The sequence below is a fragment of the Aquarana catesbeiana genome, linkage group LG07 (assembly GCF_042186555.1).
Source record: "Aquarana catesbeiana isolate 2022-GZ linkage group LG07, ASM4218655v1, whole genome shotgun sequence".
Taxonomy (NCBI): Eukaryota; Metazoa; Chordata; class Amphibia; order Anura; family Ranidae; genus Aquarana; species Aquarana catesbeiana.
Genome location: NC_133330.1, coordinates 218,604,793 through 218,619,511, shown reverse-complemented (window position 1 = coordinate 218,619,511; position 14,719 = coordinate 218,604,793). Strand labels below are relative to the sequence as shown.

Here is a 14,719-nt window from a genome sequence, read left to right as displayed (position 1 = left end):
GTTTATTGGGGTAAGGATTCGGGTAAATTAGGGGTACAACAGATGAGGCATAAGGTACAGGATACAAGTTACAAACATGGAAATATGGCAATACAACATGCAGAAGATCCACAATCATGGGACTCCAGGTGTGTATGGAGTACACACCCAGAGAGTACCCGATGTGTTTCGAGATAAATTCTTCCTCAGGGGTGTCTGATAGGGATCAGCAAGCACAGAGGTATGTCATATTATTTTGCTTGGAAGGCATGTGTTACTGCATTGTATCCAAAGAAGCACTCAAAAGAAAGGGGGGGTTTGGTTTGTTGGGGGGATAAAAAGACACACCACTAGACTTCCACGGACCGCTCGCCCCCAGTCCACGTCAGGCCCGTGACACCCAAAACCCGGTGGGGCGGCCTGAGAGAGCTCCCCAGCAAAGGGCGCCACAGAGCCACCGTAGAGAAGAGTAATTCTAAGTATGCTCCAATCTGGAGAGGGCCGAGAGAAGGCCCATGCAGGCAGGAGACTGCAGGTCTCCAGAGGGAGGGTTTTTTTTTCCCTTATTTCTTAAGGTCCGGCCTGGTGAGCAGGTGCAATGGTCCTGTATGCTGTCCCAGACTGTGTGCATCCAATTCCCTATGAGGGTAGCGGTGCCCCAGGAGGGTGATGGCAGTATGGGAGCAGTGGAGGTGAGTGCTCCAACAGGGGGTCCAGGCCAGGAGGTCCAACCTGGTGGTTGTAGCAGCGGCGTGCAGCGATGTATGGCAGAGGGCCGTAGGACCTTCTGAAACCACAGCTGTCAAAAGAAAAGAAGAAAAAAACTGGGCAGTCTGCCAAGAATCAAAACATTTTTTTTTATCAGTTGAACTTCAGTATAAACATTGTAACAATTTGTCAATGGAATAGACTTAGTGCCGGTTCTCACAGGGGCGGCACGACTTGCAGGTCGCCTCACCGAGGCGACCTGCACACGACTTCAGCGGCGACTTGCAAAACGACTTCTGTATAGAAGTCAATGCAAGTCGCCTGAAGTCGCCCCAGAAATACTACAGGAACCTTTTTCTAAGTCTGAGTGACTCGCTCCTATTAGAACAGTTCCGTAGTACAGAACGGGAGGCGACTTGTCAGGCGGCTAGGTCACCTGACAAGTCGCCCCTGTGTGAACCGGCACTTTGCGTGTAAGTGAAAAAAAGTTTAACCACTTAAACGCTAAACCTTTTTCTGACATTTGTTGGTTTCAAGTTAAAATCTTTTTTTTTTTTGCTAGAAAATTACTTAGAACACACACACACACACACACACACACACACACACACACACACACACACACACACACACACACACACACACACACACACACACACACATATTGTTAGTAGACACCCTAGAGAATAAAATGGTGGTTGTTGCAATATTTTATGTCGCACTGTATTTGCTCAGCGGTCTTTCAGATGCAATTTTTTTGGAAAAAAATTACTCTAATGAATTAAAAAAAAAAAAAAAACACTAACCAGTAAAGTGGCCAGAATATTGCAGCTATATATATGCTATAGAATGTGTTTTTTGACAGGGCGGGTCTTAAACAGGAAGGGGTACACAAGTTTTTCAGGCCTAGGGCAGCACAAAACCTAAATACACCACTGCCTGCCCAATAATTTTTTATTTAAATTTGTTGTGATCAATTTTCCTTTTTCCAAGCTTTGTAGCTTAGCTGTTCTGTGTTTTTTTTTTTTTCTCTCTAAGCTTACAGTTTGTTGTATACTCAGGGACCTGGGCAAACACTCATGATCGTTCATGCCACATCCCATACACCCCAGGACACCCCAAAATTTTAATTGTCAATGAACACTAACTTCCAGTAAGGTAAATTGTTTGTAAAGGCAGAAGGTTCTTTACCCAGTGACAAGGGGGGGGCAAGACCCGCTTTTGTGGGGTTTTTATGGACACACACAACCGACTTGGGAACGAGCAAGCAGCTTGCTATGGGGGCACTTGGCAGTGAGGGAGCCAGGAGTGCCAACAGGGAACCCGAGAAGAGAAGGACACAGGGTTGGTTTGTACAAAATATGCACAGAGCAGTTAAATATGACATGGTTTTTATTTTAACAAAAAAAAAAAAGTGTTTATACTCACTTTACCTGGTTCAAGTAATTCTGTGTCTGCTATTCTTGTTATAGTGTCAGCACAGCGTGGTTACGTTGACTGAGATTTCATGGTTTAGTTAGTCAACTCTAGAAGCCAACTGACTACTCCTAGACCTCAATCACACAGGCATCGAAAACAGGTGGTTGGTCCATGTGGTCATGGCCATGATGCATGAGGAAAATATTTACAGCATGCCGCATTTACCAAATGCATATCATTGTATTTCAATGTAGAATCTCCCTTAGGATTGGGAAAAGGGCATTTAGGAGACTGCAATAGGAGACTGCAATATTGCCTTTTCGGCTATGAACTGATTCAGAACTACCTTTGAATTGTGATCCACCATAGATCGCTTTTTTAAAGTATGTGTAAACGTACTGCCCGTGTGAACAAGGCTTCAAGCAGCAAAGATTTCTTCCTTTTCTTTTTTTTTTTCTTTTTCTACCAATAGAGAATGTTTGTTTATTTTTTTTGGAACCAAACCAGGCCAGTAAACATAATGCTGTTTGCTTAAACAAAGTTCAAGACTCCAAGCTCTGGGAAAAATTCTCTTGCAAAGTGAACAGTCTATTTGTCTTTAGTAAATCAACCCCTTAAAGTGGAGTTACAGCCGTTTCTATGTTTATTAAAAGTCAGCAGCTACAAAAAAGTGTAGCTGCTGACTTTTAATAAACAATGGGCTCTCCTCCGCCTCGGCATTACTAGTGTGGGCACCCAGCTGTGACAGCTTGTGGCTTCACAGCCAGGTGCGCACTGCACATGTGCAAGCCGCGTTGCGTGCCCTGAATGGCCGAGCAATCTTCTGGGACCTGTGATGGTTCCCAGAAGATTGCAGGAAGGGGGAGAGGACAACTTCCGCTCGAGTCACCTAGGCTGCGCGAGCAGAAGTGGGGGCTGGGTACCTGTCAAAACTAGGTCCCCCCCCCCATTACAGGTGGTCCCCTAGTTACAAACGTCCGACTTACAAATGACTCCTACTTACAAACGGTGAGAGACAACAGGAAGCGAGAGGAAATCTACTCCTAGGAATGGAAATTCACTCCTGTAAGAGTTATCATGGAAAAAGGTACCTCCACTGATGCTTTATCACCAAGGCTTGTTTCCACAACAACCCCAAATTTTCCAAATCCAAGTGTCAGTTGGTAAAGAAAGTGAGGTGAAATCTTCTGAACAGGAAAACAGACAGCAAAACAAACGTTACAGGGGTGTTAACCCTTCCCTATGCTATCCAAAAAGCTTAAAAATTGTCTTTTTGACTTAGATTCAACATACGAACAAACCTACAGACCCTATCTTGTTTGTAACCCAGGGACCGCCTGCACATGCCTCCACTGTGCAGTTCGTTTTGCACAGAGTGGCCCCAATCCTCATCTTCTGGGGTCCCTCGGCGGCTGTCTCGGCTCCTCCCCGCAAGAATTAACAACCCCCCCCCCCCGGGAAGCCCTCTCCCAAGGGGGTTAGCTTGCGGGCGCGCTCCCGTGTGATACACTGTGCCCCGACCCACTGCGTCATTGATTTGATTGACAGCAGTGGGAGCCTATGGCTGCGCTGCTATCAATCATCCAATGAAGCACCCACAAGAGCTGGGGGAAAGCAACGCGGGATCGCGCTCATGGAGATTCGGGGCTCAGGTAAGTAAAACGGGGGTTGGGGGGTGAAGAGTGCAAGGTGTTTTTTCACCTTTAGGCATGGGATGCCTAAAGGTGAAAAAACAAGAAGCTTTACAACCCCTTTAAGCTTTGGTGCAAGAATCAAGTCACCTGATGTCTGACAGTTGTTGCTGTGTCAACTGCCAGACCTCATACAATGCTTTACAAATCCTGATTGTGTAACGCTGTCCAATAGAAGGTCCCCCCCCCCCCCCAATCACAGTTAAAGGGGTTGTAAATTCGGAAGGTTTTTTAGCTTAATGCATTCTTGCATTAAGATAAAAAGTGAAGGGTTAGTGTGTGGGTGTGGCGCTGTCCTAATTTATAGAGATGCTTGGTAAATTGTGTGTAGCCAAATCCCATATGTAAAGTCGCATAAACCAAAATTGCAAATAAAAAATTCTACGAAAATAAAACCAAACTTAAAACAGCAAAGTGACCCCCTTTGGAGTGTGTAGGTGTAACGTTGTCCTAGTGGAGAAAAAGGAAAAAAATGGAAACAATGGAAGAAATCGCATAAAGGACTGCTGCCCCCACAAATGTGATTTCCACCAAGGTGGAAAAAACAGAAGGTAAGTGAAGGGTTAGTGTGTGGGTGTGGCACAGTCCTAATTCATAGAAATACTTGGTAAATCGTGTGTAGCCAAATCCCATATGTAAAGTCGCATATAAAGTATAAACCAAAATTGCAAATAAAAAATTCAACGAAAATAAAACCAAACATAAAACAGTTGTCCTAGTTTAAAAAATACTTTGTAAATCGTGTGTAGCCAAATCCCACATGTAAAATCGCATGTAAATTCTAAACAAAATATAAACAAAATCGCATATAGCAAATATAACGGCTAGGTTGGCCCCCTTTGAGTTGGGGGAGGGGGAAGGGGAACAGGGGATGAAATCAAAAAATGACTTTAGCCAAAGCTATTCCATCCGCATAAAAACCCCATATAGTGATTGATAAACATAACATTGCTGAATAATTACATAGGTTAAATTGTGACTAGTGCTCAGTGCAATTTAAGTGAAAAACTTGACATCTTTGTAAAACAAGGCAGGTATTTTTATTAATCTTGGTGACCAGGTGCTCGTGTCTTGTGATCATGCGGACACTCGCCAGCTTCTTTAACCCCTGCGGGGGTAATGCGCAGTCACAGTGTATGCCACTCAGCAATGTTATGTTTGTCAATCACTATATGGGGTTTTTATGCGGATGGAATAGCTTTGGCTAAAGTCATTTTTTTATTTCATCCCCTGTTCCCCTTCCCCCTCCCCCAATTCAAAGGGGGCCAACCTAGCCGTTATATTTGCTATATGCGATTTTGTTTATATTTTGTTTAGAATTTACATGCGATTTTACATGTGGGATTTGGCTACACACGATTTACAAAGTATTTTTTAAACTGGGACAACGTTACACCTACACACTCCAAAGGGGGTCACTTTTCTGTTTTCTGTTTGGTTTTATTTTCGTTGAATTTTTTATTTGCAATTTTGGTTTATACTTTATATGCGACTTTACATTAAGATAAAAAGCCTTCTGTGTGCAGCAGCCCCCCTAGTTCTTACCTGATCCCCATCTCTGTCTAGCGATTTCCACGAGTGTCTCAGCCATTTGAGACTTCCTTCTGATTAGCTGAGACACAGCAGCTCCCATTGCTGTCAGCCAATCAGGAGAGAGACACAGAGAGCTGTGATTTGGCTTGGGTACCTCCATAGCAAGCTGCTTGCTGTGGGGGAACTCAAGAAGAGGGAGGGGGCCAAGTTCACAGAAGAGGGACCGGAGAAAAGGAGGATCTGGGCTGCTCTGTGCAAATCCTCTGCAATAGGGCAGGTAAGTATAACATGTTTGTAAACGTTTTGTTGTTTTTTTCTATAAAAATAACAATCACTTAAAGTTGTGTTTTTTTGTTTTTTTTTTTTTTTCTCTCGAAAGGATTTTTTTTAAATAAACAAGAACTTACAATTCAATGCTGTTGATTCCAGATACGTCAGTCATTCACAATCAGACATAAGAACACCATCCACCATTAAGACAATAATTATAAGTATATTCTGATTCTGTATTGACTGAGGCAGGTAAATTTATTCTGCAAATCAGTGAAGGAGTGCAGTTTACCTTTGGGGGAAAAGTGTCAGTCATTTGACTCCATATAATTGCCATCGTGCACAACATGGCAGAGATTGTAATTCCTTAAAGTATCTGTTGTTTAAATTACTTAAAATGGGGACAACTACAAGATTTGTTTGGCATGTTTGTGGATTCAGGAGTTGGATGTCTGTGGGTCAGGCAGGTGGGCAAAGCAGTCATTATCTGTTATACTTGGACAAAATTAGTAAAGCTAAACTGATAAGCCTAAGGACCCATTCAGATCCGTCTATTGCATTAACATATGCTGAATTACAGCAGATTAATTATTTTGAACTGAATGGCATATGAGAAAAAAAAAAAAGGACACAGCGTTTTCCCAAATCCAGCACACCACAAGGCCTGGTAGTGCAGTTGCCAGTTTGTTCCATTGTGTTATTGATCCTTTTGTCATGTAGCACATTTCTATAGTCTGACAAATATCCATCTGTGATTAGATTCTGACAGTTTTTATTCTTTGAAAAGGAACTGGTACGTCTGTATCCTACCCCCTGCTTTATACTATATATGTAGGTGCTCAAGCTTAGCAACATAAAATTTAATCATCGGTTATATAATCAAAGGCCAATTCTCATTAAATTTTGTTTGTCCTGTTCACAGAATTGAATATTTGATTATGGTTCTGTTTTTCAAGATTGCTTTGTGTGTTTGTAAATTAGTTACGTAGTATGGTTCTGTTTTTTCTAGGCAGATGTTGAAAGGGCAACGGTGATGTAAAAATGACTCAGGGGAAGAAAAAGAAGAGAGTGAACCGCAGTGTGCTCCTTGCCAAAAAAATCATCATTAAAGATGGTGGCACGGTGAGTGTAAAAACAGCAATATAAACTGACTGATTGAGTTTGTTCACTGCAAAAAACATGGGTAAAGCTGTAATTTACGAATTATTGTTAAAAGTATTTATTTTTTTGCATTGATAAAGGGACGAAGGAAGAAAAATCAACCAGTTAGAAATATGCTTACAAAAATAAGAGCTGCAACTGCTGACTTATCAAAGTTTAAAGCTCTGCACTTGCCAACCTGGCTTTAGTACATAGTGAGTCAGTGTCTTGAAGTATGTATGCGCATGTTGCCCAAGCAAATGGTGCGTGTAGCAGAATGGCTCAATACAGATGAGAGCTTATCGGAGTGTTATGCCCTGTTTCACAGCAGTAGAAAGAGCATATGCAGTACATGCATTCTTTAGCATTGCAGCATTTAGTCATTGGTTCTCCAACATGCGTAAAACGCCATTCTAATTTACCGTTTTAAAAAAAAAATTTTTACTTGCATTCATTTATAGTAAAAATATGACCCAAAAAAGTAACCTTTTTAAAAGTCACATTTTAATAGAAAAACCCTATTTAACCCAGTAATATATTTAGTAAAAAATAATTAAATGTGTTCTTGCTTAAAGTGATTGTAAAGGCAGAAGGTCTATTATCTTAATGTATTCTAAGCATATAATAATAGCAGATAATAAACCTGTGTGCAGCAGCCCCCCCTAATACTTACCTGAGGTCCCTCTCTATCCAGCGATGTTGCAGGAGAGACTCGGCTGCCCGGGGTTCTCCTCCTCATTGGCTGAAACAGCCGCGAAGCACCATTGGCTTCCACTGCTGTCAATCAAAGTCAGTCAACCAATGAGGAGAGAGAGGGGGTGGGGACTAGCCGGGGCTCTGTATCTGAATGGACACACGGAGCTGCAGCTTGACTTAGGTGCCCCCATAGCAAGCTGCTTGCTGTGGGGGCACTCGTCACGGCGCAGGGGTAGGTAAGCCGAAAAGGGATGAGAGAAGAGGAGGATCCAGGTAACTCTGTGCAAATCCACTGCACAGAAGAGGTAAGTAAAACATGTTTGTTTTTTTTTTTTTTAGGCAAAAAACAAGACTTTAGTATTACTTTAAAACTAGTGCTTGTACCTCCTAATTTTCTGTAATCAGTCCCTTGCACAGCAGCTGGAGTGGGAGAGGGAGTAGTAAACTAAGCCAGTTGGGTTTCTTTGATTTTCAGTACACTGGAGGTGAGGGCATAGGAATGACCTCATGAATATGACGCTGCATGTTCAGTGTCCAGTCACATGACAGGGAATTAGATGTTACCAAGGAAGCAAAACTTAAGCCATTTTAGACATTTTTTTTGTTTAGTTAATTTGCTCAGAAACTCCTGAATTAAAGCTAAAATGTAGGCACATATAAAAGGCACAAATTCATGCAGCTCTGTAATCAATACATCAATACTTTAAATGCACGCAGTGGAAGTACCTGAATTATTAGTTTATGTACAGGCTATACAGCAGAGCTGTAAGATTTGTATATTGTGAAATTTGTGATTGATACTTTGTATTGATAGAGCAAAGGGTTTGCTTTACATTAAATTATGCTCTATATTCTCATTTTTATGCAGCCTCAGGGGTTTGGTTCTCCCAGCGTGTATCATGCTGTCATTGTGATCTTCCTCGAGTTCTTTGCCTGGGGCTTGCTTACTGCTCCAACATTGGTGGTAAGTTATGAATGAGATATACTGGTTACAGAATGACAAGATGCGTTTACATTACTGATAGTCATTAAAATGTTTGATGCAAATAAAATATATAGTTATACTACTTCAGAAATGTTCCTGGTTATTTATTTTATTATTTATGCTGTTTTCTTGCTTGTTATTTTTATTTATACTTTCTCACAGGTCAGGAGGTATGGGGTACCACAAGATTGGGTGAATTACCCAACATGACCTGTGCTTTTGACATTCCATGAACTAGATGGCTGCCCGCATGCAGTTCTCTTCAAAAGTACAGAGTATCTGCAAGAGGGGCGAAAATTACATAGTTACGTGGCTTGTCAAAAGGCACAAGTTATTGGTTGTCCTTTACTGATATAGTGTTACAATTTTTAGGAAGAAAGGATTTACGATAATTTGTTTGGCTATACACTTTAATATCTGATCATCCTTAAAAGTTGAATGCTGCTTTTACCAGCTTTAATGTGGTGAACTGTTCTAGGAAATTTCAAAAATTGATGTCCCACAAATGTCCCCCTTGCTACCCTGTTTCCCCCGAAAATAAGACCTAGCGTGATTGTCGGTGATGGCTGCAATATAAGCCCTACCCCCCAAACAAGCCCTAGTTAAAGTCCTTGTAGGTCTTATTTTCAGGGTAGGGCTTATTTTCAGGAAAACAGGGTAGGGCTTATTTGGGGGGTAGGGCTTATATTGCAGCCATCACTGACAAACACGCTAGGTCTTATTTTCAGGGAAACAGGGTAAGCTGAACATGTACAACTTGCATGTTGACAGTTGCTGAAACCTGCAATGAGACACAAGTGCACTGCCATTGTCAACCTCATTTTGAAAATACTAATTGCCTGCCCTTCACACTCTTTGGTTTTACTGCCTAGTGAATCTCCGATCTTGGGTAAGTATGCAATATATGACATGAAAGCACACATTTCATGACAGGTTCCCTTAAATATATTATTAGCCTTCATTTGGTGTGCAGTGTGTTTAGCCTCTTGTAAGAATTATAGCTTTCTTGTAAATTTTTTTTTTGCGTTTGTGATATAGAACTTATGACCCCCTTTAAAGGGACTTTGTTGAGCAAAAAAATGTGCTTATATGCTCCCAGCAATAAAAACCTCTGAATATTTCAGGTGGGCAGCAGTAGACAAGCTCTGCCACCTTCAAGTGCTACAGACTGTGCCAATCTTCATGCCTACACAGATCTTTGGGAGCTTTCTTAAAGGGACTTTATCTATTGCCCCAGTAGTAATTTTAAACGTTGACTAACTTTCTCCTATACGTTTGTATGTGACTTGTTAAAGCTGTGTTGCCTTTGTATATAGCTCTGAATTAAAAAACATGTATGAGCTCTAACAACCCAGTTGTGTACCTATAAACACAGCCCACTGTACATATTAGAATAGCAAAAAATGTTTTATTGTATCGAATGCGTAGAAAAGCCATCATTAAAATCCAAATCAATCAAACGTGACATTCATACAGGTGAAACTCCATGTCCAGTAGGCTGTGTTTATAGGTACACAGTTGGGTTGGTAGCGCTCATACGTTTTTTTTTTTATTCTGAGTTCTTGACATGCTCACCGAGAGCTAATATATTTTTAGCAGTGGAGGCCCAAGACTTGCAAACCACAGAATGAGTCAGACATTTCATGTATTACTGAGTGAACACTTACATTTTATTTATTTATTTTTTTACCTATGTAGGTTTTGCATGAGACATTCCCTAAGCATACCTTCCTTATGAATGGCCTCATCCAGGGAGTAAAGGTAAGGAATTTTCTCATTCTACTGTTTTTCCATTTCATAAATAATTTTATATTCACTTGCAATGTGCCTTTGAAATGTGCTAGAAAAATTGAATATTAATTTGCCTAGCACAGACCTTTTCTCTTTTGGGAGTATCTAATTGCTGTCATTGATGGCCTAGGTCCTTGCCCTTTCCTATACATTTTTAAAACATTTACATAGTTGTCAGGGGAGGGGCATAGGGTAATACTATAGATCAGGGGTCTTAAAACTGCTGCCCTCCAGGTGTTCAGGAACTACAATTCCCATCATGCCTAGTCATGTCTGTGAATGTCAGATATTTACAATGCCTCATGGGATGTGTAGTTCTGCAACAGCTGGAGGGCCGTAGTTTGAGGATCCCTGCTATAGATGGTCATTTGAGTGATAGCTCTTAGTCTGCTGGCGCTGCTGACATCTCATCCATGATGGTGGCACCCAGGCATACTTGGGGATTTTGGATGTCTACACAAGGAAGACTTTGTAGAGACACACTTACTGTATTGTCAACATTAACAGTGTCTCTTTAATTCAATCTGCACTGAGATAAAAGACACACCATATACTCAACAGAAACCTATTATCTTCACGGTTGTGAAGGAACAACAAGGGAGTGCTTCTGCAATCTTTAACCCTCCAGCTCTATTCTTGTCTTCTACCTGTTAGCCCCTGATAGGCCTCATGCACACTGGACGTTATAAAAAAAAGTCAGTAGCATTAACTGTAGAAGGCTTTAGCTGTAGAATGAGTTTTTCAGCATTTTTGTAGTAGCGTTTTCTCAGTGTCTTTAGCTGTAGCTTTTTTTTTAACAAAATTATACTCCCTCAAAAGCTTATGGCTCAAAACGCTGATAAATGCCAAATAGCTGCGTTTTCAGTATTTTTACAACTGAAAAACTCCTCAAAACCCACTAGTTTTTGGGTTTTTTCCAGCCAGTAAACGCCCCTGCCAAAAACTAACAGCCTATGTGTGAAGCCAAAAACAGCAGCTGTAAAAATCTGCAGTGTGCCTTAAGCCTCGTACACAAGATCGGATTTTCCGATGGCAATTGTGTGATGACAAGCATTGGCGGTAAATCTGACCGTTTGTATGCTCCATCAATTGTTGGCCAATTTTCCGTGGACAAATGTTGGATGGCAGGTTTATAAATTGTCAGATTTTCCGAGCGTGTGTACACAAGTCAATCAGACAAAAGTCCAAAGTACAAACACGCATGCTCGGAAGCAAGGACAAGCCAGAAGCAGTCGGTCTTGTAAACTAGCGTTCGTAATGAAGAATTCACATTCGTGACGCGGCAAATTATGAAATCTCGAAATGCAGCGCGCATTCTCTTCTTTAATGGGTTAATAATGATGGAGTTATGGCAAACTAATTTTCAAAGGCTTTTTTTTTTTCTAGTGATTTTAAAAATAATAATATTATGCTTTTTTTTTTGTGCAAGTTACCACATCACCATTATCCTGTAGTTTTTAAGATCAAAGATACAACTGTGTTGGTGACCCTTGTTAATTTTACATTGTATTTTAAATAATGTAACTGCCTTATTCCCAAACTGTCATTTGAAGTAAAACACAGAGCCAAGTATTATTCTACACAATTGTTTTATTGTGCATTAAAAAAAGAAAACAAATACATTTAGACATGCTATCTGCCAATAGAATTTAACCAAAAAGTGCATTCTATGCATCCAAAAATATAGAAAATATATCAAATCATTATTCAACCAAAAAATAAAATGCCTCATGCATGTGTCCTTCTTAATATAGGAGGTCAACAATGCCAAAAGTTGGTGAAAGCAGGGGTCCGTCATCCGGAGATAATCCTGAAAATCATCCGGATTATTCTCCTGAAGCTCCCGCAGCAAAGGCATATGACATAATTGGTCACGATTTAATAAAGCATCCAATTTTTGATCCAAGAAATCCTCCTCCTCCTGTTCCTGGACTGGACTTGGGTCAAAGCAATAACTCCAAGGCCAATAGAAAAATAAAACGCCATCTCAGATTCCGCAACGTGTCTGGTTGATGAACGGCCGTTCAGAAACTAAATGAAAAGCGCAAAATAACCAAACTTGTACTAACATGAAATTAGCGGAAGGAGCCCAAAGGGTGGCGCTAAAGAGCTGAAAAACCACGTAGTTCATCACTACGTTCGTGTTTGTTGGCCAACAATTGCTTGCCGTTTTGTATGCAAGAGTTCCTGGCCAACGCCCTTCAGACAAAGGTCTGAGGTTTTGTCTGTGGAAAATCTGATCGTGTGTACGAGGCTTAACTCTCAGCATTATGAGATGTTCTAAAGCTGTTAGTCAATCCCACTAATTCAGTATACTGGTCTAAAATTTTCACTTCACAAGAAAAATAAACGCATTCCTTGCTGGGAGTGTATAGGGATGGTATGAGTGTAGGAATAGTGATGGCATAAAACATCACTTGCTGGAACTAATATCGTGTAAAGTGTATGTCAGAGCAAAAACGATAACAAAAAAATGCAGTACATCTGTTCAATACATGCACATTTTATCCCTTTAAAGACATTCAAATACACAGAAAATACCTGTTGATCTATCAGAAATGCACAAATAGCATTTTTGTGGCCTAATGTTGTAAAGATCCACGGAGGTAGGTGGAAAATGATCGGCTGATCAGTGACTGCATCCTATTAGATGTAGTTACTGTTCAGGTATTCGGACAATTGCAGGTCTGGGCTGTCTAAATATAATAGCCGGCAGAGCAGACTGCTTATCGATCCCTTTCTTGTTCGGCCTGTGGGCTAGCTAGATTGATCTGTAATCTCAAGATAAGAGCTAGGAGGGCTAATCAGGATCTTTGTGAGAACATATTACAGATCTGAAAAAAAAAAAAATCAGAATGCAGATTTTTGCACTTATTGAACAGATATTAGAATGTTATCCATTCTGGTTACCAAAAAGGAGCAAATAAGAAAAGATCATTGTTTTGATTTTATTATTATGCAGAATTTTTATAAAAAGTTTTTTTAAAAAGTTTGTGCAGCACTTTATACCATGTAATGGGTTGCCATACAGTTACAATACAATTCAAGACTTTTAGGAGGGACCCTGCTTTTGAACTTGCAATCTAAAAGGCAATAACTGTGAAGGGGGTAAGTTGATAGAGAAAGTTTAGTTGTTGGGTAGAGGCAGGATAGGTTTCCCTGAAGAAAAGAGTTCATGGATGTCCTAAAGATGGACAGGGAAGAAGATGGCCAAAGAGATTGGAGTAGAGTGCTTTTCAGAGGAAGGTAGAGGCATTGGAGAAGTCCGGGAGTTGGGTACGGGAGGAGGGGCGAATAGGGAGCTAGAGGTCTTCAGAGGAGATAATGGTTTTGTGGGTGGGGGCAGGGGGAGCAGAATATTATAAGCTCAGGTTTAGGCCCCTTTCACACTTGTACGACATGTCCTGTGACTTGGGACTGCAAAGTCCCATGACAAATCGTTCCCCATGATTTCCAATGACAACCATTCATATTAGTACGACTTCAATGTAGTCCCCTGCACTACTTTGGTCTGAATTTGATGCGAGTTATACAGGCATTCCCTGAAATCGCGGCCAAATCGTGCGACTTTGAAGTCGCGGTAGTGTGAAAGGGACCTTAGAAAGATTTGTTTTTTGGAGTGGTGTGACATCCATACTGATATATCGGTAAATTTAGTGTCCATACTCTGTGACACCAAGCAATTCATGGTAAAGGTCCCTACTCCCCCCAGAAATAACAGGCCTGACATAATGTGCTTTTAGAACCCCACAGAATAAAATTCTAAACTAAAAATAATCTCCCTCCTAAATAGGGTTGGCCACAAATGTCAATATTTGTGTATAGCTCATCTTTTTACAAAACCTCAAAATATGAAAAAAAAAAAAAATCATGTGTAGTTTGAAGAATTTTGCAGGGATTCTGGTGGTCACAAATTGAGGATAGATTGTATTTTTAGATTCACTCTACTCTAATAAATTCAATTTGTCACATGTTTGTGTGTTCTTGGCAGCATTTTGCCAATTGTGTGTTCAGGAAACTGGTTTAGTTTGATTATAAAATGAGTTCATGAGGTCTGCATGCAGGGACCTGTTTGGTACCATGAAATGCAGTTCACTTTGTGCTGTACAGTTGTGATTTGACTTTAATGTTGTTGTTTTTCTTCTTTAGGGTTTATTGTCCTTCCTTAGTGCCCCTTTGATAGGAGCATTGTCTGATGTCTGGGGAAGAAAGTCCTTCTTGCTGCTAACAGTGTTCTTCACATGTGCTCCTATTCCACTCATGAAGATCAGCCCATGGTATGTAGAAGCAATCATTTTTTTCTGCTGCCAACCCCTATGTAATGTACAGACACATACACTGTAGTTGTGGCATAGAAATGTGTATATGGGCGTTGTTCATACTAGGATACTAGGATATTTGAGTTTTTTTTTTCCTCCTTAAAGCAGAACGCCTATATTTTTGTTCAAGGCCACAAGTAAAATAAGCTGCCTCTGATGCTGCCTATCCTGTGCCCCAGTCTCTGCTG

General features: G+C 40.7%; 1 protein-coding gene across 7 annotated transcripts in view; it reads left to right on the top strand.

The window, feature by feature from the left end:
- Window positions 1-14,719, top strand: part of MFSD14A (major facilitator superfamily domain containing 14A) — a 92,135-nt gene that overhangs the window by 20,812 nt on the left and 56,604 nt on the right. For 4 of the 7 annotated variants that reach the window (XM_073593050.1, XM_073593055.1, XM_073593051.1 and 1 more), the window contains 4 exons: window positions 6,610-6,722; window positions 8,305-8,400; window positions 10,120-10,182; window positions 14,362-14,489. In XM_073593050.1, the coding sequence (XP_073449151.1) occupies window positions 6,642-6,722; window positions 8,305-8,400; window positions 10,120-10,182; window positions 14,362-14,489 (368 nt within the window). In that variant the 5' untranslated portion in view covers window positions 6,610-6,641. The remainder of the gene's footprint in view (window positions 1-6,609; window positions 6,723-8,304; window positions 8,401-10,119; window positions 10,183-14,361; window positions 14,490-14,719) is intronic. The other 3 variants (XM_073593056.1, XM_073593054.1, XM_073593053.1) reach the window with 1 other exon arrangement.